The sequence below is a fragment of the Miniopterus schreibersii genome (genome assembly GCF_964146895.1).
Source record: "Miniopterus schreibersii genome assembly, chromosome: 16".
Classification (NCBI taxonomy): domain Eukaryota; kingdom Metazoa; phylum Chordata; class Mammalia; order Chiroptera; family Miniopteridae; genus Miniopterus; species Miniopterus schreibersii.
In genome coordinates, this window is record NC_138116.1 from 35,114,941 (window position 1) to 35,137,073 (window position 22,133).

The window sequence follows — 22,133 nt, forward strand, 5'->3', positions numbered from 1 at the left end:
AAGGTGGAATGATAAGGCAGTTAGCAGAGGAAGCAGAAGCTTCAAGGGTGTGTGGAAAATGGACAAGCTGCGTGGACCCTCTGGTCTTTAGTATCCTCGCTTGTAACATGGGGACCTCACAGGTAGAGGAAGGAGACCTAAAAATGGCCATGAAAGTGTTGTGTAAAGTGTAAAATGAACATAGGTAAAAATGTTTAATAAAGTTTATCGGTAAGTCTCATGTATTATTGCCAATCTATTTCTCTGACCTGGCACCTGACCTTAGAGTCCTCTTTCATACGTTCAGCACAATGGTAACTGCATCCCCCGACTGGCAAGAGGAAGCAGTGTGTAAGGCACAAGAAGTGCTTAGTCCAGCACCTCACACCCATGAGGAAAAATAGGGATAGCTTCTTTAAAAAAAAAAAGAAAAAAGTTTTTATTGACTTAGAGAGAAAGGGAGGGGGAGAGAGAAACAGCATTGATGTGAGAGAGAAACATAGATTGGTTGCCTCCCAGACACACCCCAACTGGGATGGAACCCGAAACCTGGGGATGTGCCCTGACCAGGAATTGAACCTGTGACTTTCCTGCATGGGAGACACTCAACCAACTGACCCACACTGGCCAGGACTAGATAGCTTCTTAAAAAACAGGTTCCTGGCACCTCATCTCTGCCATCTTCCTCAATTGGGATTCTTTGGGGATGGAGCCTAGGAATTTGAATTTTAAATAAGCATCCCAGGTGATTGATTAGGGTGGTCCAGGGAAACTAAGAAACACTGAAAGGATCAATTAAGGTGTGTGTGTTAGGGGTGGGGAAGACAGTACTATGGTATGTGTCCACCAGATGACAGCAGAGAGAGGCAAGGAGAAGGGTTGGGGGTGGGCAGACATGAGGACGGGTTGTGGGAGGAGGCAGCCCTATACTTCAGCATGGCCATCTTTGCCAGGTGGAGTCTGTTACTGCAGACTACTCCCCTGGGACTGCCTGTCTCATTACCAGGCCTTTACAGACACTACTTTTGCCAGACTCTGCCAGCAGAAACTGCATCAGTGTGATCTTGACTGGGCTGGGGTGGTGGTAACCTGTGTTCCACACGGGTGAGTATGGGAGGCAAGGGATGTCACCCACACAGGGCAGTTTAGTGAAAGGACACCAGGGTATGTTGAAAGCAGGGTATCCCTCTCCCCTGCTGCCAGGCTTGTGGTTCCAGGTGCTCTTAAAGGACCTGTTCACCTGAATCCAGCCTGCTCCAGTCATGAGAGGATCAGGTCTGTGGCTGGGGAAGCTGGCCAAAGACCAAGCAAAGGATGCTGGGATGGGGTGGGGGCAGGCAACACAGGATGAAGCAGCTGTCTCTGGAAACAGACAAGTTGTCCCTGGCTTCAGTAGGGGTGGTAAGAGGATTAGGTGACAGTCCCCCTAACCCAGCCCGGAACTAACACTCTCCTCCCCCTCACTCATGAGCCTTGGCCTGCCCCGCTCCAAGCCTGCCAAAGTTCAGAATAACCCTGAGAACCAGACAGCGGGATGGCAGGGGCTCTGCTCAGTGCCCTGTTCCTCTTGCAGTTTCTCGGTATGGACAGGGGTCAGGGGAGGTGGTTGGACACACACGGAGATGTTAACGTAAGACAAAGACAGAGACCAAGATGTAGACTGGGACACAATGTTGGGTCCCCAGGTGCAACACCATTGGCTCAGAAGACACACATGGAAAAATACACAGAGAAGCAGAGCCCTGCACAGACCCAGAGGGGGCAGAGGGGAGAAGGCCCCCAGCCTCTTCACCTCTAGTGACTCCGCTGCTTGACCCCATCCCCAGGCAGAGGCGAGGGGAATAATGAGGAGCTGCGCCTTTATCACCATCTTTTCGACAACTATGACCCAGGATGCAGGCCAGTGAGGGGGCCTGAGGACACCGTCACCATCAACCTCAAGGTCACCCTGACCAACCTCATCTCACTGGTAAGATGCCCCACCTCCACTCCCAGTACCATCTCTGAGCTTAAAATTTCACTTCTGGCCCCAACTGCTGAGCTCTGCCCTGAAGCTCGCTTCTGGCCCTGGTGTCCCACCCTCATCTCCCACGCGCAGAACGAGAAAGAGGAGACCCTCACCACCAGCGTCTGGATTGGAATCGTGAGTCAAATCTGGGGGCCAGCGTGAGGCCTTGTCCAGAGGACGCACCCCTTTCTCTCAAACTCCTGGCGGGCACCAGGTGGGAGATGCAAGGCGCACGTCCTCCCGTCCCCACCCCTTAGGACTGGCAGGATTACCGACTCAACTACAGCAAGAGTGACTTTGGGGGCGTAAACATCCTGCGGGTCCCTTCGAATCTTGTGTGGCTACCGGAGATTGTGCTGGAAAACAAGTAAGGACCCAGCGGCAACCGGGCTGGAAGGAAGGCGAGGCCCGAGGGGGCTGGGCTGGACCCGATGGGGGGGGGGGGGTTGCTCGGAGGGCGAGGGGTCGCGGACCCCCGCAAACGCTGCGATTCCGGGAGCCCACAGCATTGACGGCAACTTCGGGGTGGCTTACGACGCCAACGTGCTGGTCTACGAGGGGGGCTACGTGAGCTGGCTGCCCCCCGCCATCTACCGCAGCACCTGCGCCGTGGAGGTCACCTACTTCCCCTTCGACTGGCAGAACTGCTCGCTCGTTTTCCGGTGGGAAGAGATACTCGGAGACCCCGTTATTACGGGATTCTGGGAGCAGGGGGCGGGGCCTGGGGGCGGGAGACACGGGCCTGGGGGCGGGGTCTTGTGCTGGAGGCGGAGCCAGGCTCTGGAAAGGGTCGGGGCTGCTGCAGCGAATTAGAGGCAGGGGTGGAAATAAGCGTGATTTGGATAATGGGGTGGGGTGTGACTATCCCGCCAGATCCCAGCTTCCAGGACAGGGACTGAGGCTAGGGCCTGAGTCCGAGTTTCTGGGGTGGGGGGCCCCCCGCCCTGGCTCCGCAGCTCTCAGACGTACAATGCCCAAGAAGTGGAGTTCGTCTTCGTGGTCGACGACGACGGCAAGACCATCAGCAAGATCGATATCGACACTGAGGCCTATACTGGTGAGGTCCCCTCCTGCTCCTGAAACCCGCTTCTAGACGGGGTCCCAGAGAAGGGGCTTGCAAAGGGGGCTGACCCAGACCATCAATCCCAGGGATGGGCTTTGGCAACCGCGCTTTAATTCGCCCTTTTCCTGAAATTATTCTCGATGGTCGGACCAGTCCTGCTTCCTCGCGGTCGTTCAGTACCCCACCGGAAACAGCCCTTTCTGCCCGAATTGCCCTCGTGCGGACGGCCCGTGGCCCAAGTAGCCCCGTCCACCTGCCCCGCCCACCCCGGTCCAGACACTGCAGACTCTCCGCCGCCCGGAGTTATGGGTCCCCACGCTCAGGGGTGCGGCTTAGAGCAGGGCGCCCCACCCGAGAGCAGGCTGACCGCGTCACCCGTCCCGCAGAGAACGGCGAGTGGGCCATCGACTTCTGCCCCGGGGTGATCCGCCGCCAGGACGCGGCCTCCGCTGATGGTCCCGGGGAAATTGACGTCACCTACACGCTCATCATTCGCCGAAAGCCGCTCTTCTACATCATTAACATCATCGTGCCCTGCGTGCTCATCTCAGGCCTGGTGCTGCTCGCCTACTTCCTGCCGTCGCAGGGTAAGGAGTCGCCCGAACCCTAAAGAGGGGCTCGTTCCGGGGATGGGAGGGCAGCTGCTCTCACTGGGCGCTCCCTCCAGCTGGCGGCCAGAAATGCACCGTCTCCATCAACGTCCTGCTCGCCCAGACCGTCTTCTTGTTCCTAATTGCCCAGAAAATCCCAGAGACGTCTCTGAGCGTGCCGCTGCTGGGCAGGTGAGGGCACAAGGGGTCCCGTCAGTGCCCAAGCGGGGGCGTGGCTAGTGCGAAGGGCGGGGCCATGCTGGGACTGGGCGGAGCTAATGGTGGGCCTGGTGGGCGGAGCTAACGGGTGGGCCTGATGGGCGGAGCTGATGGGCGGAGCTAACGGGTGGGCCGGGTGGGCGGAGCTAACGGGTGGGCCGGGTGGGCGGGGCCAAAGCCAAAAGACTCTGGGAGCCACTTTGGCTGCCTGGTCTCTGCCTGGGCTTTATTTGAACGCGGGGTGGGGCTGGGACCACGGTGGATTCGCTGGTCCCCTGTCCTTCGCACTGCTGCTGGACGCCACATTGACGTATCCTGAGTATCTCTGTTTAGGGGGGCGGCTCAGTGTCTCCACACCGTGCCCCTCCGGCCCCCAATTCACCTCTCCATCCCGAACCGGTTCCCCGGGGGTCCTGAGACCCAGCTGGCTTCTACATTGCTGCAGAATGAGGCAGACCCTTGTAGACCCCGTCCACACAGGCAAAGCCACGGCCCCTGGAGCGGGAGCCGCGCGCTCGAGCTCGCCGCAGCCCCCGCTCGCCTAGCCCCCTGCCCTGCGGCCTGGGCTACCCCGGCCCGGCGCTCCACCGGGATCCCCGGCACCTGGGGCTGGGCCCCGGCTGCTGTCTCCGCCTAGTCTCCGCATCTCCTGCTGTAGCCACAGGGCTGAGATCTTCATTGAGGGTACCAGAGTTAGCTGCCGACGCAGAGGCCTCTATCGCCCTTCCCCGCCCCTCCTCAGCCCCCCCTCCCAGCGCCCCACCTCTAACAAGGTGGCGCCGAAGTTCACGACGCTGGGCCTCGGCTTCTCTTAGCACCAGCCCCAGGGTGGGCTTCGGGACCGGCAGTTGGTTCAGCTCCCGCGGCTCCAGGGCCTTCAGCTCTCTGAACCTCTGCTCCAGATACTCATGGGCTGCGGCCACAATGAGCTCCAGGGGAGGCAGAAGAGGAGGCTGGGGGGCCACCTGGAGAAGGAGCATTGGCGATGGAGCCATCGGGTCATAGGGCAGAGGTCGCGGTGGGGGACGCTGGAGACCTTCCCAGAGAGGTCTCGAGGTGCCACCCTTGGCCGGGCCACTGGCATCACCTCACCTCCGTGGAACTGTGGGAGTGGTAGACCCACAGCAGGGTTTCCAGGGAGCTGGGGGGGGGGGCTCCTTCATGGCTGCCATGGGCGGTAGGAGAGAGAGAAGGGCCTGGGGACGCATGTGGCCCCGCAGAGGAGCCTCACTCCACCTCGGTGGAGAGGCGTGTTTGTGAGGTCAAAGGATCAGCGGCTCCCCCTGCGATTCTGGGGACTCGGGGAGGCTGTAATGTCGCTCACTCCGAGCCCCTCAGGTACCTCATTTTCGTCATGGTGGTTGCCACGCTCATTGTTATGAACTGCGTCATCGTGCTCAACGTGTCTTTGCGTACACCCACCACTCACGCCATGTCCCCGCGGCTGCGCCACGTAAGCGCCGCAACTGCTGGTTGGGCGGCGGCGGGCGGGAGGCAGGACTTGAAGCTGATCGCCGCCCCGCCCCACCCCTAGGTCTTGTTAGAGCTGCTGCCGCGCCTCCTGGGCTCCGGGGAGCCCCCGGAGGCCCCCGGGGCCGCCTCACCCCCGAGGCGGGCATCCTCTGTGGGCATATTGCTCCGCGCTGAGGAGCTGATACTGAAAAAGCCGCGGAGTGAGCTCGTGTTCGAGGGGCAGAGGTACCGGCACGGCGCCTGGACCGGTGAGCAGAGCGGCCCGCGTGGGCCTTCGGGGGCGCTTGCACTGGGGGAGGCTCCGCATGACCCACCCTGGGGCTGCTCCCACCCTTCCCGCAGCTGCCCTCTACCAGAGCCTGGGCGCCGCTGCCCCCGAGATCCGCTGCTGTGTGGATGCCGTGAACTTCGTGGCCGAGAGCATGCGAGACCAGGAGGCCACGGGCGAGGTGGGCCAGGAGCCAGGAGCGGGGTGGGCGCTGCAGAGGCCTCCCCACTATTACTGTGCTGCAGGTTCCTGCAGCCCTTGCGGACTCTGTGCCTGCCCCTTCCTCAGGAGGTGTCCGACTGGGTGCGCATGGGAAAGGCCCTTGACAACATCTGCTTCTGGGCGGCTCTGGTGCTCTTCAGTGTGGGCTCCAGCCTCATCTTCCTCGGGGGCTACTTAAACCAAGTGCCTGACCTGCCCTACCCACCGTGTCTGAAGACCTGAGCAGGCGGACGCACTGACTCCAACTTTCCTATCCATCTCCATGAGGAAATAGGTTTTGAAAAGCAAGTTGCTGCCACTGCTATATTATGATCCTTTATCACTGCAGATAATAAATCAGTATTTTGTAAACACACGCTGCGAGTGCACAAGTGTGTAGGTCTGGTCACCATGCAGCAATCAGGAAGAGGGAGAGGGTTGTTCAAGCAGGCTCTTGGATGCCAATCCTCTGGAAAGCAAAAGCCATGCTAGATTCAGCGTTGCTGATCTCCCAGTGTTGCTCAGGCCCCAGCCCCATTGGACCTTCTAAGCTATTTTATAGCCACACAGGAGAGGCCCCTTTGCAGGACTGGCACTTAAGAGTCTGGAGCCAGGAAGCCAGGACCCTCTGGCAGCTCCCCCACAGGCCCACAGGGGTAACAGGGCTGAGGCAGCAGTGGCCCTCCCTCGGTCATTTTTTCTAGGTTTTCTTGGCCCAGCACTGCCCACCTACTTCTCCCCCCAAGACTCACTGTACATGCCACCCCACCATGCGCCATTGGTTGCTTGCCCTGGCTAGTATCCGGATTGTGCTTGCTTGCCCTGGCTAGTATCCGGATTGTGAGAGAAAACAGAATAAAAACGGGTCTGAAGTGGGAGCTGGTTGAATTGTCTTTATTAACAAACGGGATATCCAAGGCCACTACATTGAGGAGGGGTAGGGGTAGGGGCAAGGAGGGAATAGGGCTACTTGCTGCTCACACTATATACAGATGCAAGCAAGGGGGTGTGGAGGGTGAGAGCTCCCTGCTCCCTCCCTCCACCAGGGAAGGGCAGAGGCTAGAAGAGATGGGGGTTGGAGAGGAAGAAATGTTTTGGCTGGCGGGGTCCCCCTTCCATTCCCTGGGGTTTGGGGGGAGGGGAATCATTAAAGTGCTTTCAGAAAATGAGGAAATGGTCCCTGCCCCTAGAGTGGCTGGTGACCCCCCTAAAACCTAGGGCCCAGTGACCCCCCCCCAGGGTTTGGTACATTCAAGGGGGGAGCCGGCTCCCCTGACGTGCAAATGAAGGGGCCCAGGGCCCTGCCCAGTCAGCAGCAGTGGGGTACAGGGTCCAAGCCCCAAGCACTCTCCTCTTAAGTGGAGAAAAGGGGGGATGGGGCTAGGCCCATTCAATTCCTGTTAAGGGGAAGCTGTGCCTCTCTCCAGAAGATGGGACAGGCACAGTTTTGGGGAAGAGAACATGTTGGGGAAGGGGGTGGTCATGTGATCACAAAAGCATCAGGGGTCAGAGGTCACGTTCCCAGCAGGCTCCAGTGAATCAAACCAGTAAAAGCAAAAGCCCAAGGAGAGGAAAGCAGGGCGGCCTGGGAAGTCTGGCTGTGGGGGGAGAGCTGGGTCCCTGTGGGAGAGCTCCAGCCTAGGGCCTGTCACCAGTTCATGATGCAGTTGCGGTTCAGAGTCATAAAGTAAACTTGGCTGCTGCCCCCAGAGCGGACTGAGGCAAAGAATACCTGTGTGGGGAAGGAGAAGAAGTCACCAAGGGATGGATGGGGGGCGGGGAGAGTTTCAGTTAATTGGGAGAGGGAGAAACTGCAAAGTTCAGTCTCAGAATAACCCCCATCCTGCCCTGGCCAGTGATGCTCAGTGGTTAGGGCAATGGCCTTCGCACTGAAAGGTCACGGGTTCAATTCTGATCAAGGGCACGTACCTTGGTTGCAGGTTCAATTTCCACGTGCAAGAGGCAACCAATTGATGTCTGTCTCTCACATCAATGTTTCTTTCCCCCTCCCTCCCTCCCTTCCACTCTCTCTAAAAATCAATGGAAAAAATACCCTCAGGTGAAGATTAACAAAAAAAAAAAAAGAAAAGAAAGAATAACCCCCACCCCCCTGAAGAGCAAAAATGCTTGGGGAAGAGGAAAGAGGGTAGCTGGAAGACCTCTGGGGTTAAAGAATCTGGAGAGTTCTCAGAAACTGAAGGCAAGGGGAAGGGCAGGTGGTGACTGCGTGGTGTTCCCCAAGGGTTCCCTTTCAGGAAGAGCCGACAACTGTCACCTTGGTGGGGACCTAGGGCTGTGGAAGCCAGCCCAATACAGGGGCCCTGGCCCTTTCCAGGGGGCAAGGGGCTCCCACCTTATCATTCCGCTCACACAGGAACTTGAGCCTCTGAGCTCGTTTGTGCATGAAGACCCCATCCAGGTGGCCTGTCTCCACGGAGCGGATCTCGATGGCTTTCTCGCCCCAGCCCATTATTTGGTTGGAGCAGATGTAGGCTGGAGGAGAAGGGAGTTGAGGGGCAGTGAGTGGGCTGCAGCTGGGGCCCACTCCAAGGCCAGCTCAGGGACCTGCAGCTTGGGGAAAAACACCACACTCACCCACAGAGGTGGGCATCTCTCCCCACTGCAGCACCACATCCTTAATGATCCGCCCGTATGTGTTGACATACACGCCCTCATCCTCGTAGCACAGCAGCATCTCCATGCCATCGGTGTTGGGGAGGAAGATGATGGCATGGGGAGTGATCTGGCTCTGGATCTAGGGAGAAGGTAGGCTGGAGTCACTGAATCTGGAGTCTAGACTGGTGGTCCCCCTCTGCCCACAGTCCGGCCAAGCTTACATGAACAGGAATGTAGATGTCATAGCTGTTCCCAGAGTCGACATCCACAGCGTGGAAGCCTGCACTGGAGCCATAGATGACTTTGAGCCGCTGTCCCTCCTCTACTGTTAGGTCCACCAGCAGAGGGCGGTGAGGCAGGTCAGCAAAGGACTGTGGAGGAAAGAAGGGATCAGGGGACACAGGTGGAGGAGTCAGACCTTGGAACAGTGTTGGAGGGCTGAGGCTAGGATTACCTTGAAGGCCATGAATTTGTGGTAGGGTTTGGGGGCCCAGGCATACACCTCTACGGAATTCTTCAGGGCGATGACCAGGAACTTAATACGTTCGTATTTCACTGGGGGCAGGAAAGAAGAGGGATTCTTGGACTGCGGGGCCCCTCCCACAGGTTTGTCACTACACCCCCAATGCCAGGCACCAAGTCTCTGGCTTCATGACCATTAAGCCCAAACCCCCATTTCTCTCTTCTCATAAACAAATGTGCCCTGGCCACTCTGTTGTGACCTCCTCACCAACGCGGTAATGCCCGCAGCCCTCCATGTCCCCCACGGTGGTCCAGCCCTGCTTCTTCTCCACCTCTGGGTCATTGTGCAGAATCTTGTTCCGGAGCCAGGACAGGTAATACACACGCAGTTTGTTTCTTTTCCCTGAGGGGCGAGGACACAGATACACACAGACACAGACACACACACACGCTCCCTTCATTGGAGGTCCAGATTCTGCGTCCCGGCCATCCTCTTCAGCATACCACGAGGGGTGAGAAAGTGGCCCCAACTTCTGGCTCCTGGACCAAGGTTGCCCTCTGCCCAGGCTGAAGATGGTGACAGAGAGCCAAGCAGTGGAGCCCCCTCCTCCCGGCCCTCTCCCCCACCCCTGTACTCCACACACACACCTGAGATGGTGATCAGCAAGTTGAGTCCTTCCAGCACATCCATTTGCTGGAAGCGCCGCCGCCCAATGAGTCCATACACCTTGCCTTGCCCACTTCGGTCCAGCAGCATCAGCCCGTTCTCCGTGCCCACCAGCAGGTTGACACCTGCAATAGGAGCCCTTGGGCAGATCAGGGGCAGAGCCAGGCCCTCACCTGGCCAGGAGCACAGGGGCACACCAGATCCCTCTTTTCCTTCCCAGCCCTGGCTTACCCCAAAGGGCCGCACAGAGGATCTCAGAATTGAATCGCTTCTTGTACTTCCGAATCTCGGGGGTTTCACTGTGGGCCCGCGTGTTGGTGGGGTTCACGTTGACCACAGAGCCTTTCCGCACATCATACTGCAGCTGATCAAGCCGACCGGCCTCTCCACCCACTAGGGCTGCCGGGGAGAGTGGGGAAGGGAGGTGGGCTGCTGCCCCCTTACCCTGTCTCTTCTTACCCTACCCTTACACTTAGTCCTGGCTCCTCTGAATACTCAGAAGGAAAGGGAAAGACCAGAGAATGGAGGTGGTGCACAAAGGAGTTGGAACAGAGCCAAAAGTCCTTGTTCTGTCACATAGGTCCCTGCGCTGCTGAGCATTTTCCCTCTTGGGTTAAAGTGGCCTTAGAAGCCCTTGTTGCCTCTGTGCCAGGGCAGGTGCTCAGGTGAAAGGGGAAGCTGAGACGCTTCGTGAAGCCGCATCACTGGAGCTTCACCTCAGCTACTCTCCAGGCCTCATGGCAGATCCTTCGTCCCATCCTCACCTGTGATGGGGATGGTGTCCCCACTGCCTCCAGACTGGTAGATGCCTAGGTCCACAAACATTGTGAACGAGCTCTTGCCAGGGGCCTTCACCAGCCCACGAGACTGGTACTGTGGGGGTAGGGACAGTAGTCAGGCAAACACATGAGACCCCAGCCTGTGGCCCTCCCCCTGGTATTATTCCTAGGCCCCAGGTCCCTCAAGGAGAACCCTGGCCAATTAGCTCCCAGGTGCTCTGCCAGCCCAGCACAGTACCCCGAGTACCCCCTGATCTGCCCACTGCCAGTGCCCTTTCCTCCCCACATGGACCTGCCTGCACCCAACTTACATCGCTGCCTCCATCCTTCAAGGGGGGGCTTTGACCTTTGCTGCTTTCAGTGGGCGAGTGGCTGGGCTGGACAACATCTGGCAGGTTTGTGTAACCGTTGCTGTCGGCATGTAGCAGGCTTCGCTCCTCTTCAGGAGTCTAAAGGAACAGAGGGAAGGGGGCCAGTGCTGGGACCAAGGAGGGTCACAGCAGGTGCTCAAAAGAATGCGGTGCCTACTCACACGCTGGACCACCATGGTGCCACCCCCATAGGGGGTCTGGGTCCCGGCTATCTCCTCCACGTCATGGACCACCATGGTGCTGACACTGTCTGTGTCCCCATCACTGCTATGGGAGAGAGGAAAGTTATGAGGCCCTCTAGGTCCTGCCTGCCACCCAAGTACCATGGGAGCAGACGAGAGCAGGAGGCCTAGGGCTTTCAGTTTCAGTCTCTATTAAAAATCTGATGCACTCAGCCCCCACTGAGCAGCCTTTGCCCCACTGTCGGGTGTCCTGTGCCAGCATTGGGGAAGGGGGCTGGCAGACAGGAACCTGAAGAGACCACCCCCTACTGACAAGACAGTGGGAGAGAGATGGGAACACCAGCCCCATACTCCTGACCCGCAGTGACAGCCAGGGTTCCCCACTCTGAGAAAAGGGGAACCACTTTCCCTCAGGCTTGTCCCAGAGGCCCCCCTCCCCCCGACATGCAACCCCTTCTCTCAGGGTGCCCCTGACGCGGGAGTGCCCCCACCCCCAGGGAGCCTCCATACCGGGCCCCAGGGGTGTCCCTGCTCCCCTCTGACGGCTCGCCATTGCTTTCCTCCTCCTCGTCCTCACTGCTCTCCACCTCCTCACTGGATGACGAGTAGTCCATGGCCTTCTTGGGAGGCCGTGGGGCTTCATCCAGCGTCCGCTCTTTCAGCAGCACAAAATCCTGCAGGGGAGGAGCTGTGTAAGGAGAGGGGGGAGAGGGCAGTGGTACAAAGGATGCCAGAGAAGAAGGGGCAGGGTCACAGGAGGGGCTCCTGCAAGCAGGCCCCTTCTCACTAACCTCACCAATGGCTCGCTTATAGCTCTGGGAGGGGCCGCAGGGGAAGAAGGGCAGCCAGGAAGAGGCAGGAGAGAGGTTAAGAAAGGTTAGTAACTGAGAAGCACATCTGTAACCCGCAGTCCCTCCTCTCACGCAGATTAGTGAAGGCTCCGCCCCAGCACCCAGGCTCAAGGGGCTCCACAGCTGGCCCCAAAGTCCCAGACCAGGAGAAGGCAGGGCCACAGCTGCCACCTGCTAACTTACTGCAGGCCGGCCCGGCCGTGAGCGGTGGTCATCAGGCTTGGCTTTGTTCCCAGGGGACAGCACTGGGGAGCTGTCCAGTTTGGAAGAGGCTGGACATGGCACAGTGGGAGAAGGGAGGTCACTGACACCTGGATGAGGAGGACCTCAAGCCCACACCCTGGGCTGACCCCTCAGGCCTGAGCCCCAGAGCTCCATGCCCAGCCCAGTCCCTACCCTACCAAAGGTGGGGCACACCCTGAGGGAGACTGTGTCCAGGCCCAAGAGCAGGCGACCAGGCCCTGTTCACATACCTCCCACACGGTTCCTCTCCAGAGAGCCAGCCTGGGGAAGGTGTCCATGAGAGGCAGGGAGGACACTGTCGGAGCGCTCCCAGCCAGGGTCACTCCTTCTGAGGTCGGGGTTACTGTGGGAGTGCAGAGGCAGGGTGAGGGACAAGGTACTCCCCTCCCAGGGGTGGGGGAGGCTGAGCTGCACTGCAGAGGGAGCCAACACCCGGGGAGGCAGGTAGGTGGCAGAAGTGAGGGTAGGAGTGAGTGGGGGGACAACTCCATTACCTACAGGCGTTGGGTGGGCCAGGGGGCTGAGCAGGGGGCCCTGGAGGCTTGGGGCTCCCCCGCTCTGCCCTCCTTTGCAGATAGATTTGCCAGGCGGAGTTGCTGCGAGGTCTGTGAAGGGAGCACAGGGGTGCCGGGGGCAGGGGCAGGGAGGGGGCTGAGGTGACTGGGTTGGGGCTTGCCCACCCCTAAGCGGGTAACCTGGCAAACTCCCCTCTGCCCCCCACCCTGCTCCCTAGCCTGCCACCCAACTTCACCCAGATGTTACCTGGCTCGGACAGCCTGGGCTGGCCGAGACCCTCCAGCCCCACTGGTGTTAAGGGCAGTGGCAATAGATGAGGTCCTCTGAGGCACCTGAGGAGAGGAGGAGGTCAGTGTGCCTGGTGTTAGCACTGCTGGAACCACAAACATTTTATTCTCACTAGGGTCCCAAAAGGTGCTCTCCTGTCTTTTATGAAGTAAGCTAAGCTCAAGGAAGCTAATGAATTTGTCCAGGGTCATGAAACTAGGAAATGGCAGAGCTGCTATTCCAACCCAGAAAGTCTGCCTCATGCTTCCCAAACACCCTGGGCATTCTTCCATCCCCACACTCACATAGGAATCACCATGACACATTCATGTGCCACCAGACCATAACCCCTTTGGGACTGGGGCTGTGGTGGATGACTTGCCTTTCTCTTCCCTTCCAACCCCAAACCCATCTCCACCTTGCTGCTCCCTCCACTCGCCTCCATTTCCTCTCTTACGATAGTTGACCCTTGAATAACATGGGTTTGAACTGCACAGATCCACTTATACATGGGTCTTTTTCAAGAAATGTGTACAGTTCTATAAAAGTATCACGTCTTCCTTATTACTTTCTTAATAACGTTTTCTTTCCTCTACAGCTTATATAACTTTATGTTATTGGTAAAGCTTCTGGTCAACAGCAGGCTATTAGTAATGAAGTTTGGGGGCATTTAGACTTTTGACTGTGGGGGGGGTCAGCGCCTCTAACCTCCACATTGTTCAAGGGTCAACTGTATTTCTGTGCTCTTTCCTGGTCCCACAGGCTAGTCCTTACCTTGGGTGGGGCCTCATTATCCTGCCGGACCCAGGCTGGGGGGTTTGGGCTGGGGCCAGGCCCTTCCGAGGTAGGGTCTGAATTCTGGCGGATGACAGCTCCTCGGGCACTGGGCGCGGCAGTGGGTGTGGGGGCAGCAGAGTCAGGGTCATGAGAGGCTGGGAAGGCAGCCAGGTTTCGGGTGGGCTGGTCCTGCAGGGACTGGGATCGGGGTACAGGTGCTGCATATGGCTTCAGTGGGACCCGGTGTGCCACCAGGCTCTGCAGGGAGAGACCAGGGAGGGTAGGCTGCCCACTCTGTGCACATCCCCACCTGTGAGCTGGGGCCTGGGCTGAGAGGACGGCAGGTAAAGCCTCCAGCTTCCAATTACCCATCGACTGAACGGGGCTCCTAGAGCCCAAACAGGTAAGATGTAGGAACAGACATACAGCGGCACGCAGGTGATGTCTCTGCCCATGTATCATGAAGTCTGTGGTCCCTGGCTAAGGGTGCGTGTGTGTGCATGTACCTGCGCTATGTCTGTGTTGAAACAGGAATGGGAAGAGACTCACCTTGTGCGGTCCCTCCTGGGGCTCCACCGGCCTCTGCATAGGAGGAGTTTGGGAAAGTGGTCCTGGGGGCCCCGGGGAGGCCTGAGGAATGGGGGGCTCAGGCCCTGTGCCGCTTGGCTTGGTCTTGGCCAAGGGAGAGTTCTGCTGCCTGTTCATCCTTGTTCGCTCTTCTACCTGTGATACGAAAGGGTGCCAAGCAGGCCAGCTTTGCTTCCCTGTTCTCAAAACTTAGGTCCCTACAGCCCTCGTGCCTGTGCAGAGCACCCCTGTCCCCTTCTCAGTGCCTGGCACTGTGGAACGGCCGCTTCTCACAGCTAAGGCCCCAGGCAGTGGGACTGGGAGGATGGCATCCTAGATAGTAAAGGAAGCAGCGAGTACCTCTCGGGCCCAGGCTGGCTTGTCGGCAGGGTTAATGCCCCGACCATAATGGTACAGGGGCTTTCTGTCCCCAGGAAGAATTTGTTGTTGCTGCTGCTGTTTTTGAAGCTGCTGCTGCTGCTGCTGCTGCTGCAGGGACTTGAGGTAGGCGTGCTCCTGCTGCAGCTGCCTCTGCAGACGCTCGGACTGCCGCTGCTCCTCCAGCTGTTTCCGCTTGTATTCCTGGGCCCAAGGGTAGGGAGAGAGGGCTCAGCAAGGTGTAGCCCTGGAAGTTAGAGTCAGCATGCCCTTTCTTTCTCCTGCCTAGAGAGATGTCTTCCCTTGATGCCTGGGTGAGTCCCTTCCCCTGAAGTGTTCCCATCCCATTCCGGCAGAAAAGCTCTGATATGCATCTTCCCAGAGGAAGCTGGGGGACCCCGTTACCAGCAGTAGGGCCTGTTCCTGGAGCAGCTGTTGCTGAAGGATCTCGAGCTGTCGCTGCTCCTCCTCTAGCCTGTGACGAATATATTCCTGGGGGGCAGGGGTAGGGTGGGGGCAAAGGGCAGGGAAAGAGGAAAAGGCGGCAGCGGCGAAGGAGTTGGCGGCGGAGGAGGAAGAGACCAGTGGGGTGAGGATGAGGAGGAGAGCAGGGAAGAGCAATAGAGAGGACGGGGAGGGATGAGCCCCGAAGAGGGCAGGGAATGAGCAGGAAGTCGGGGGGGAGGACCCATGAGGGCAGGTGCAAGGGAGAGGAGACAGGGATGGGCAAAGAGATGGGGAATGAAGGCACAGAGACAGGAGGAGGGCAGGGAGCCAGGGTTGGGGGTTGAAGGGTGGGAGAAAACAGAGAGAAAGAGTGAAGCTAGAAAAGATAGGAGGAATCTAGGGGTAGGGAAAGAAGGGGGAAAGGGTACTGGGGAGCAGGGAGGCAGGCAGCAGGAGTGGGCAGGGAGGCCGGGGAGAGAAGGGGTGTGTGCAGTGTGTGCTGAGGGCCTGTACCTGCTCCCGCTCTGCTTGCCGCCTCTCCTCCTCCCGCCGCAGGGCCTGCATGTCCTCCAGCCGCCGTTGCTGCTCCTTCTCCTGCAGCTTCCGCTGCTCCCGCTCCCGCCGCTGTTGCTGTGGGTGAAGAGAGGTGTAGTCTTAAGGACTGCTCCACACACTCAGCCTGGAAGGGGGCACCCCAGCCCACTTTCGGGCATCTCCTAGAAAGGTGACCCTTGCAGGACAATTAGGGCAGGTCTTCTCACCAGGGATGATGGTGAGAGAACGGGTTCCACTTGTTTCTATAAACCTACCTACTCCTACACAGGAGGCCACGGGGGGGTTGGCTTGGGAAACATTACTTGGCCAAAGTAGCTGTGAGCTTGGGACCAGAGAGACTTAGCAGCTGGCTGCTGCCCTTGGAGTGGTCCAAATTGGATAATACTTTTTCCTACCCACTTCCCCACCAAACAAAAACCAGAGAGTCAACAATAAACCCTACAATACTCCTGGCCTCTCAAAACAACCTGCCTGTAAATCCAAAGAGTGGGATGTAATGACAGCCTTTGGCCACAAGAGGGCAGCATGTGCCCATGCACAGAAGCACAACCAGAGGAGAGGGACTTGGCCAACTCCTCAGCAAACATCAGTAGCTCAGGTTGCACTTTACTTTCACAATCTTTCTGACCAAAGAGTCTGACCCCAAAAGAGAGAAAAAGTAAAAGGTCTCTATTAAAATGAATTTCTCTCACCCACCTCCAATTAGTACAACTGACAAGACTACTTTCCAGCAAATCTAAGCTGAAATGAAAGAGGTGGTTCTTTAGAAGGATCTTTCACGTTCAGAAAAAGAGAGAAAGAAAAACAAAAGGGAAAGGGAAAAAAAGAAAAAAGTAAAAGCCCTAAGGGGCCATTTCAGTTGGGGGACCTTTGCTGGCCTATCTCTAAATGAGGATCTGGCAGGCCTGCTTCAGGAAACACCCTGGTAGGCACAATTTTCTGTCATTCAACTACCTGAAAACCCTATTTACTAAAAGAAATCTACACTGTGTTCTCTTGTAGTACACTTTCCTGCAAATTGTTTTTTGTTCAACAAAGATTGGGGCCTGCTCTGGGGAGCAGTACATAGTGTGGATGATTCTATTAATTTTTTTGTTAAGCCCAGCTCTCTGTGAACTTTGAAATCAAGTAATTGTTTCAAACAAAAATTTCATTACTTAAGGCATTTTTAAAACCAACCATGCCTGCCTTTCCCACCATGCTCCCCTGCAAAATAAATAATAAATAAATAAATAAATTTAAATATCTATGCATACAGATAAAAAAATCTTTTAAACTGGTGCTGTTAAAATAAGAGAAAACTACAACTATTTAAAAATAAGATTCCTTATTAAAATGAATTTCTCCCACCCACCTCCAACTAGCTCGACAAGACTGTACTTTCCAGCAAATCTAAGCAAAAAAATTAAAAATTAAAAGTAAAATGAGTCTTCAGAAGGCTCCTCTTCATGTTCAGACTCGACGACTGCTTGACAGTCAGATGCCCAGGGGCCTGAAGTGTTTGTACACAGACCCCCCAGCTCCTTGGAGCTAGACAAACCTGGAGTGGAGGTTTGCAGAAACAAGGAGGGGGACAGTCCTGTCTGTGGGGAACCAGTATGGCTTTTCAGAAATGGCTCTGCTCCAAAGGGATGCTGACAGCACAAGTATCCACACAGGGCTGGCAAGCAGGCAGTGTACCTGGGGGCCGGGCTTGTAACAGAGGACAGGCCCTTTCTATCCAAATCTAAACAAAAAGGATTAGGAAGCCCTGGCTTGCTCCTGATTCTCCCAACAGCCCCAATGGAACCAGGGATGGGACCAGGAGAGGTTGCTGACCCAGGCTTGGCCCAGGTCTCCCAGGACAACCCCACCTCCTCAACACGCCGCCGCTCTTCCTTCTGCTCCTCAATGCGGCGCTGCCGCTGGTGCAGGAGGTGTTTGATGTGCGCCTCAGGGTCTCGTTGCTGTTGCTGCTGCAGCTGCTGCTGCTGCTTTAAAGCCTCTGAGTTGCTCTTATTCTCCTGCTGGAGCCGGAGAAACTCCCGGCGTAGCGTGGACTCGCCAGGCACGTTCATGATGGAGCTGGGTCAGGGTGGCACAATGGAGGTGGGGGTCAGAACCCAGCCATTTCCCACTCTCATGTCTGGGGAGCCACCTGAGTGGGTGCTTTACCTAGACCAGACAGTCTGCCTCTGGTCCCTCTCCCCTGCCCAGGCTTGGGCTCTGCCCTCCAGGAATACCCCAGCCTGTAGCCCTGAATCACTCTCTCCCCAACTTTAAAAAAAATATATGTTTTTACTGATTTTTCTTTTCTTTTAAGAGTGGAAGGGAGAGGGAGAGAGAAAAACATCAACGTGAGAAACTTCAATCAGCTATCGGCTGCCTCCTGCATGCCCCTTACTGGGAATCAATCCCACAACCCGGGCATGTGCCCTGACCAGGAATCAAACCATGACCTTTTGGTGCACGGAACTATGCTTAACCAACTGAGCCACAATGGCCTCCTCTTGCTCATTCATTCCATTTCTTCTCAGCACTCAGAGATTGTCTTATGTGTCTCTAACCCACCATCCCCAGACTGAGACCTCTGATGTCCCCTCAGATGAAAAGTGAGGCCCCCAAACTCCACCTGCCAAGCCCACCTTGGCTCTCCTTCCTCTCCATGGCTGTCATCTTCCTCTTCGCTGCCGCTGTACTCATATTCTGTCTCCTCTGCAGGGGGGAGATCACTGCTGTTTCTTCACCCAGTGCCCCAGACCCCACCCTGGGCTAGGGAAACCTTAGATGGGGATAACCAATAAGATCTGTCTGGATGGCCACGCACCTGGGTCCCTGCCCACCTCCTTGGAGTAATGGAATGACGGTGGGTCTCAGGTTTGGGCCTGGGCAGACATGGAGATTAGACCCCACAGTGGGTGAGATATGACTGAATGTGTGCATGCACTCACAAATGAATGTGCTCAACACAAGCTTTTGTAAGGATGTAAAAGGGCCACACTCACTTGGAAGGCTGGCTGGCTTGGATAGGTGCTATGGGAAAAAGCCCTCTGGGATTGGAAGTTTGGGAAAGGAGATCTCTTTGGGCAGGGAGAGCTGGGGTCTGGGAGAGGAGCCCGAATGGGAATCAGGAGGAGCCAGGGCTGGTGAAGAGGAGCAGGGGCTGAAGTGTGTTCTGAGACACCTCCCTCCTCCCCCACTGACCTTTCTCGCCTCGCTTCTTCCGAGATCGGTCGATGTGGTCCTTAAGCTGGATGCGGACCTGCCGCTCCGTGGGCTGGTCACGGATGAAGGGAAACTTTAGCAGTTGCTCTGTTGGTGGGCGGCTCAGGTAAGTCTTGATTAGACATGTGTCAATGAAGTCGATGAACTTCTTAGACCTGCAAACAATGGCTCACACTAGGAGGGCCCCCTTGGAAGGGGTTGTCACAGGAGGAAGAGGGGGGATCATTCATCAAAAGGCCACCCTGACTTCCCTTCTGTCTTCTCCATATCCCAACAGCAGTGCCCCCTAATGCTCTGGCTGTAGTACCAGCCCTTCCCAACACCTCTTCTATGATGCAGACTCAAGCCTGAACACGGGGGTTGGGGGGTGGGGAGTGCATGGTGGGCAGGGTATGGTGGGTGTGGCCTTGTCCAGAGACCTTCCTAGACACCAAATCCCCAGAGACCTACCATTTCTTGGACTTGAGCCTAGGTGGCGGGTTCCGAGGAATGAGGAAGAGGGCTCGCATGGGGTGCATGTCACAGAGAGCTGGGGCACAGAAGAGACACCATCAGTTCCTTTGCCACACTGAGAGCGTAAAGGAGCCCTTCTCACCATGACCTCCCATGGCCCACCTCTTCCCTGCAGCCACTTTCTGGGCCCTCCCCTCTCTCCCAGATTCCGCACTTACGGGGGGCTCCCTCTGCCATCTCGATGGCTGTGATTCCTAGAGACCAAATGTCACTCTATGGAGAGGAAAGAAGGGACAGGTCAATGTTCCCAATAACTCTCTTCACCTACTACCTCTGGTCTCTTCAGAACCACTTGCTGGACAACATCCCTTCCTGAGGCCCCTCTTCTCTAACCCTCCTCCAACTTACCCAATATTCCCATTCATACTTCCCTTGCCACAAAATGTCCCCCAACACTTCACAGCTAACACATCATCAGACCTTCATTATGTCCCCCAAACTGCTTAAGCCCCTGATGTTTTCAATCTACCCATCACCCCCACCTCACTTCCTGCCCTTGGCTGCTTCCATGCTCCACACTCTCTGCTCCATACCCTGTAATCATAGGTGGCATCAGGGTTCTCGTCACAGGCGATGACCTCTGGGGCCATCCAGTAGGGGGTCCCAATGAAAGTGTTCCGCCTGCCCACGGTGCGGTCCAGCTGAGCACTCACCCCAAAGTCCACTGAGAAGACATGGAGGGGGGGGTCCTAACTGTGACATCTGCTCCCCTCATTTTGGACCCAACATGGGCGTGTCCCAAGGCAGCTGCGGTCCTTGCTCTACCTAGACACTCCCCGGAACCTCTTCCATCCCATCAACATCCTGAAGAACCTAACCTAGTCTTCCTGAGTCTTGGGGAAAATCAATGTGAAAGGACCAAGGGACAACATCCCAGATCAAAATATCCCATCTCCCCAGAGAGACCTGCACAGCACTGGGGACATAACAGACAGCAGGGGAAAAATTTCTCGAGTGATTTTCAGCAGGAGGCAGGGCATCCCAGGGGAGGATATGAGAAAGCAAGGATCCCAGCCTACAGGTGTGGGACTTGAGCCACCAGTGGGAAAAAAGGGCCTCTCACTGTCCTGGAGAGGGCCCCATCTGCCCAGAAGGGATCAGCGCACCTAGCTTGACCTCAGCATTCTCTGTCAACAACACGTTCTGCCCCTTGATGTCTCGGTGAATCACCTTATGGGCGTGGAGATGGGCCAGACCCTGGGGCAGGAGAGAGGGGGAAATTAGCCTTGATGTTGGAAGGGGTAGGAAAGAGCGAGAACTTGGACTGAGATGAGGGGAGGGGAAGTCATTAGCCAGGATGGGGCTGGGCTGAAGCAGCAGCCCCTCTCAACCATGTGGTCAAGTGCAGGTTGAGATATTCTGGAGTTTCCTCAGCGTGGTGGCTCCTGGGAATTCCCAGAAGGTGCGGGTTGCAAGTGGAGAAGTAGCGGAACTTGGAAACAGAGGCACTTGTCTCCTCCAACAGCTTGAGAGTCCCCAAGGTTAGGACTCTGTCTCTACCCCCCAACCCAATCAGGCCATCTGCTCCTTAAAGAGGGCATAATTCCATTTCGTCCTCAGTACAGGGAGGGTCCATGCCCAGGAGCAGGAGGCAGGGAAGGGCCCAGCGCTCACCCGCAAAATCTCTCTGCAGATGTAGGCGATACAGTCCTCCTTAAGGGCATTCCCTTTTGTATTCTTTACCAGGTCCGTCACAGAACCAGCACCACAGAACTCCATCACCAGCTGTGGTCCCAGGGAGCACCGGAAGGAAAAGCAGCAGTTAGGCAAGGCCCCTTTTCCCTGCCAGCTCCCTGGAGAAGAACCCAGAGGCCTTGGGGCAAAAACTGGTATAAGCTGGAGGGCAGGGGCCATATGACCCCCTCACAAAGGTCACGGAACTTCCTGAGATTAGGAGAAAAAGGGAAAGAGAATACAGTAGGGAAAAACGGGGAAGGTGGGTCTGGGGGACATGGTCTGTGTCCAGAGTAGGAGCCCAAGGAATCCTACTCCTTATAGACAAAATGAGATGGGTGTGTGCATTTTCCTTGGGGAAGGGTCCAATGCTCTCACCAGATCCTCTTTGGGACCCATTACCCCAAAGTGGTTAAGAACTACTGCTCTGGAGCAGGGTCAGCAAACTATGGCCAATGAGCTAAGCATGGTTTTTACATTTTTAAATAGCTGAAAAGAAAAAAGAGAACCATATGACATGCAAATTACAGCATCCCAAATAAAGGTTCTGGGAGATACAGTGATGCCCACTCATTTATATATTGTCTATGAATGCTTTCATGGTACAATGGCTGAGCTAAGTAGTTGTGACAGACAGTATAACCCACAAAGCCCCAAATATTTACGATCCAGCCCCTCACAGAAAAAGTTTGCCAACCTCTCATCCTGACCAAGAAAGGGGCTAGAATCAGCAATTCTTCAAGTCTGCTAGACCTGAAGTGCATGGAGTCTACAAAACACAGTGCAGGAGGGAGCCTGCTAGCACCATGGGAGAAACTCCACAGAGGCAAGGCTAAGGCAGGGAGATGAGGAGAGCTCCCTGCGCCATCTCTAGGGAAGAACCTGAGACCCAGAGGCAGGTGCCAAAAGGGAAGTCCCCCAGTGATAGGCATGTCTATTCAAATGTTTTCACTGTACCTTTCCTAAAAGCCACACCCAACACAGAAAAAGATGGGAGAGATATGGATATTTGCATATGCAAAGTAATTTGCATATGCTCATCTGAGCAAAGCATCATGGGAGGACAATGTCAAACAGGTCCAGAAGGGGGCGCCTGGTCCCTAGCGCCTGGCCTCTAGTCCTCAAGGATCTCTCGCTAGGCACAGTTGGCAGATAAACCTACCTGACACATTACTGATCTTTTTCCTGTGTACGAAATATGAGTATGTGTAAGTGAGTGTGTCTTCAAAAAGACTACTGCATAGAAAGCAGGGACCATGCTTA

At 56.3% G+C, this 22,133-nt stretch overlaps 3 protein-coding genes across 14 annotated transcripts in view; 1 reads left to right on the forward strand and 2 right to left on the reverse strand.

Annotated features, from left to right (window-relative positions):
• The first annotated feature begins 1,478 nt into the window (after positions 1-1,478).
• CHRNE (cholinergic receptor nicotinic epsilon subunit) lies at positions 1,479-6,177 on the forward strand. 2 transcript variants are annotated; one of them, XM_081162304.1, is made up of 12 exons: positions 1,479-1,559; positions 1,806-1,948; positions 2,078-2,122; positions 2,245-2,354; positions 2,494-2,649; positions 2,944-3,044; positions 3,437-3,637; positions 3,718-3,832; positions 5,198-5,312; positions 5,394-5,580; positions 5,675-5,781; positions 5,889-6,177. In XM_081162304.1, the coding sequence occupies exons 1-12, from the start codon at positions 1,514-1,516 to the stop codon at positions 6,042-6,044; spliced, it is 1,482 nt and encodes a 493-aa protein (XP_081018430.1). In that variant the 5' UTR covers positions 1,479-1,513; the 3' UTR covers positions 6,045-6,177. The 2 variants fall into 2 exon arrangements, with proteins under 2 accessions (XP_081018430.1, XP_081018429.1); XM_081162303.1 differs by lacking the exon at positions 5,675-5,781 and having other exon boundaries at positions 1,486-1,559; positions 5,846-6,177.
• On the reverse strand, positions 4,063-4,940 carry LOC308568978 (uncharacterized protein C17orf107). Its single transcript, XM_081162314.1, is given in 5 exon segments — positions 4,063-4,303; positions 4,306-4,429; positions 4,431-4,532; positions 4,623-4,655; positions 4,657-4,940. Coding segments are annotated over 5 exon segments (675 nt in total). The 5' UTR covers positions 4,855-4,940; the 3' UTR covers positions 4,063-4,085.
• A 493-nt stretch (positions 6,178-6,670) lies between the features above and the next one.
• Positions 6,671-22,133, reverse strand: part of MINK1 (misshapen like kinase 1) — a 63,933-nt gene continuing 48,470 nt past the window's right edge. The window contains exons 5-33 of one of the 11 annotated variants that reach the window (XM_081162290.1): positions 20,811-20,921; positions 20,303-20,393; positions 19,730-19,860; positions 19,355-19,409; positions 19,134-19,212; positions 18,663-18,838; positions 18,104-18,173; positions 17,333-17,543; positions 15,438-15,554; positions 14,883-14,969; positions 14,460-14,681; positions 14,082-14,255; positions 13,530-13,790; positions 12,735-12,820; positions 12,203-12,315; positions 11,913-12,001; positions 11,670-11,693; positions 11,389-11,552; positions 10,858-10,963; positions 10,637-10,774; positions 10,311-10,419; positions 9,778-9,945; positions 9,528-9,671; positions 9,148-9,282; positions 8,872-8,972; positions 8,639-8,788; positions 8,397-8,556; positions 8,155-8,294; positions 6,671-7,533 (exon numbers count right to left, since the gene is read on the reverse strand). In XM_081162290.1, coding sequence (XP_081018416.1) covers positions 7,450-7,533; positions 8,155-8,294; positions 8,397-8,556; positions 8,639-8,788; positions 8,872-8,972; positions 9,148-9,282; positions 9,528-9,671; positions 9,778-9,945; positions 10,311-10,419; positions 10,637-10,774; positions 10,858-10,963; positions 11,389-11,552; positions 11,670-11,693; positions 11,913-12,001; positions 12,203-12,315; positions 12,735-12,820; positions 13,530-13,790; positions 14,082-14,255; positions 14,460-14,681; positions 14,883-14,969; positions 15,438-15,554; positions 17,333-17,543; positions 18,104-18,173; positions 18,663-18,838; positions 19,134-19,212; positions 19,355-19,409; positions 19,730-19,860; positions 20,303-20,393; positions 20,811-20,921 — 3,696 coding nt within the window. In that variant the 3' untranslated portion in view covers positions 6,671-7,449. Of the gene's footprint in view, positions 7,534-8,154; positions 8,295-8,396; positions 8,557-8,638; positions 8,789-8,871; positions 8,973-9,147; positions 9,283-9,527; positions 9,672-9,777; positions 9,946-10,310; positions 10,420-10,636; positions 10,775-10,857; positions 10,964-11,388; positions 11,553-11,669; positions 11,694-11,912; positions 12,002-12,202; positions 12,316-12,466; positions 12,578-12,734; positions 12,821-13,529; positions 13,791-14,081; positions 14,256-14,459; positions 14,682-14,882; positions 14,970-15,437; positions 15,555-17,332; positions 17,544-18,103; positions 18,174-18,662; positions 18,839-19,133; positions 19,213-19,354; positions 19,410-19,729; positions 19,861-20,302; positions 20,394-20,810; positions 20,922-22,133 lie in introns of all 11 variants that reach the window. The other 10 variants (XM_081162289.1, XM_081162291.1, XM_081162288.1 and 7 more) reach the window with 10 other exon arrangements.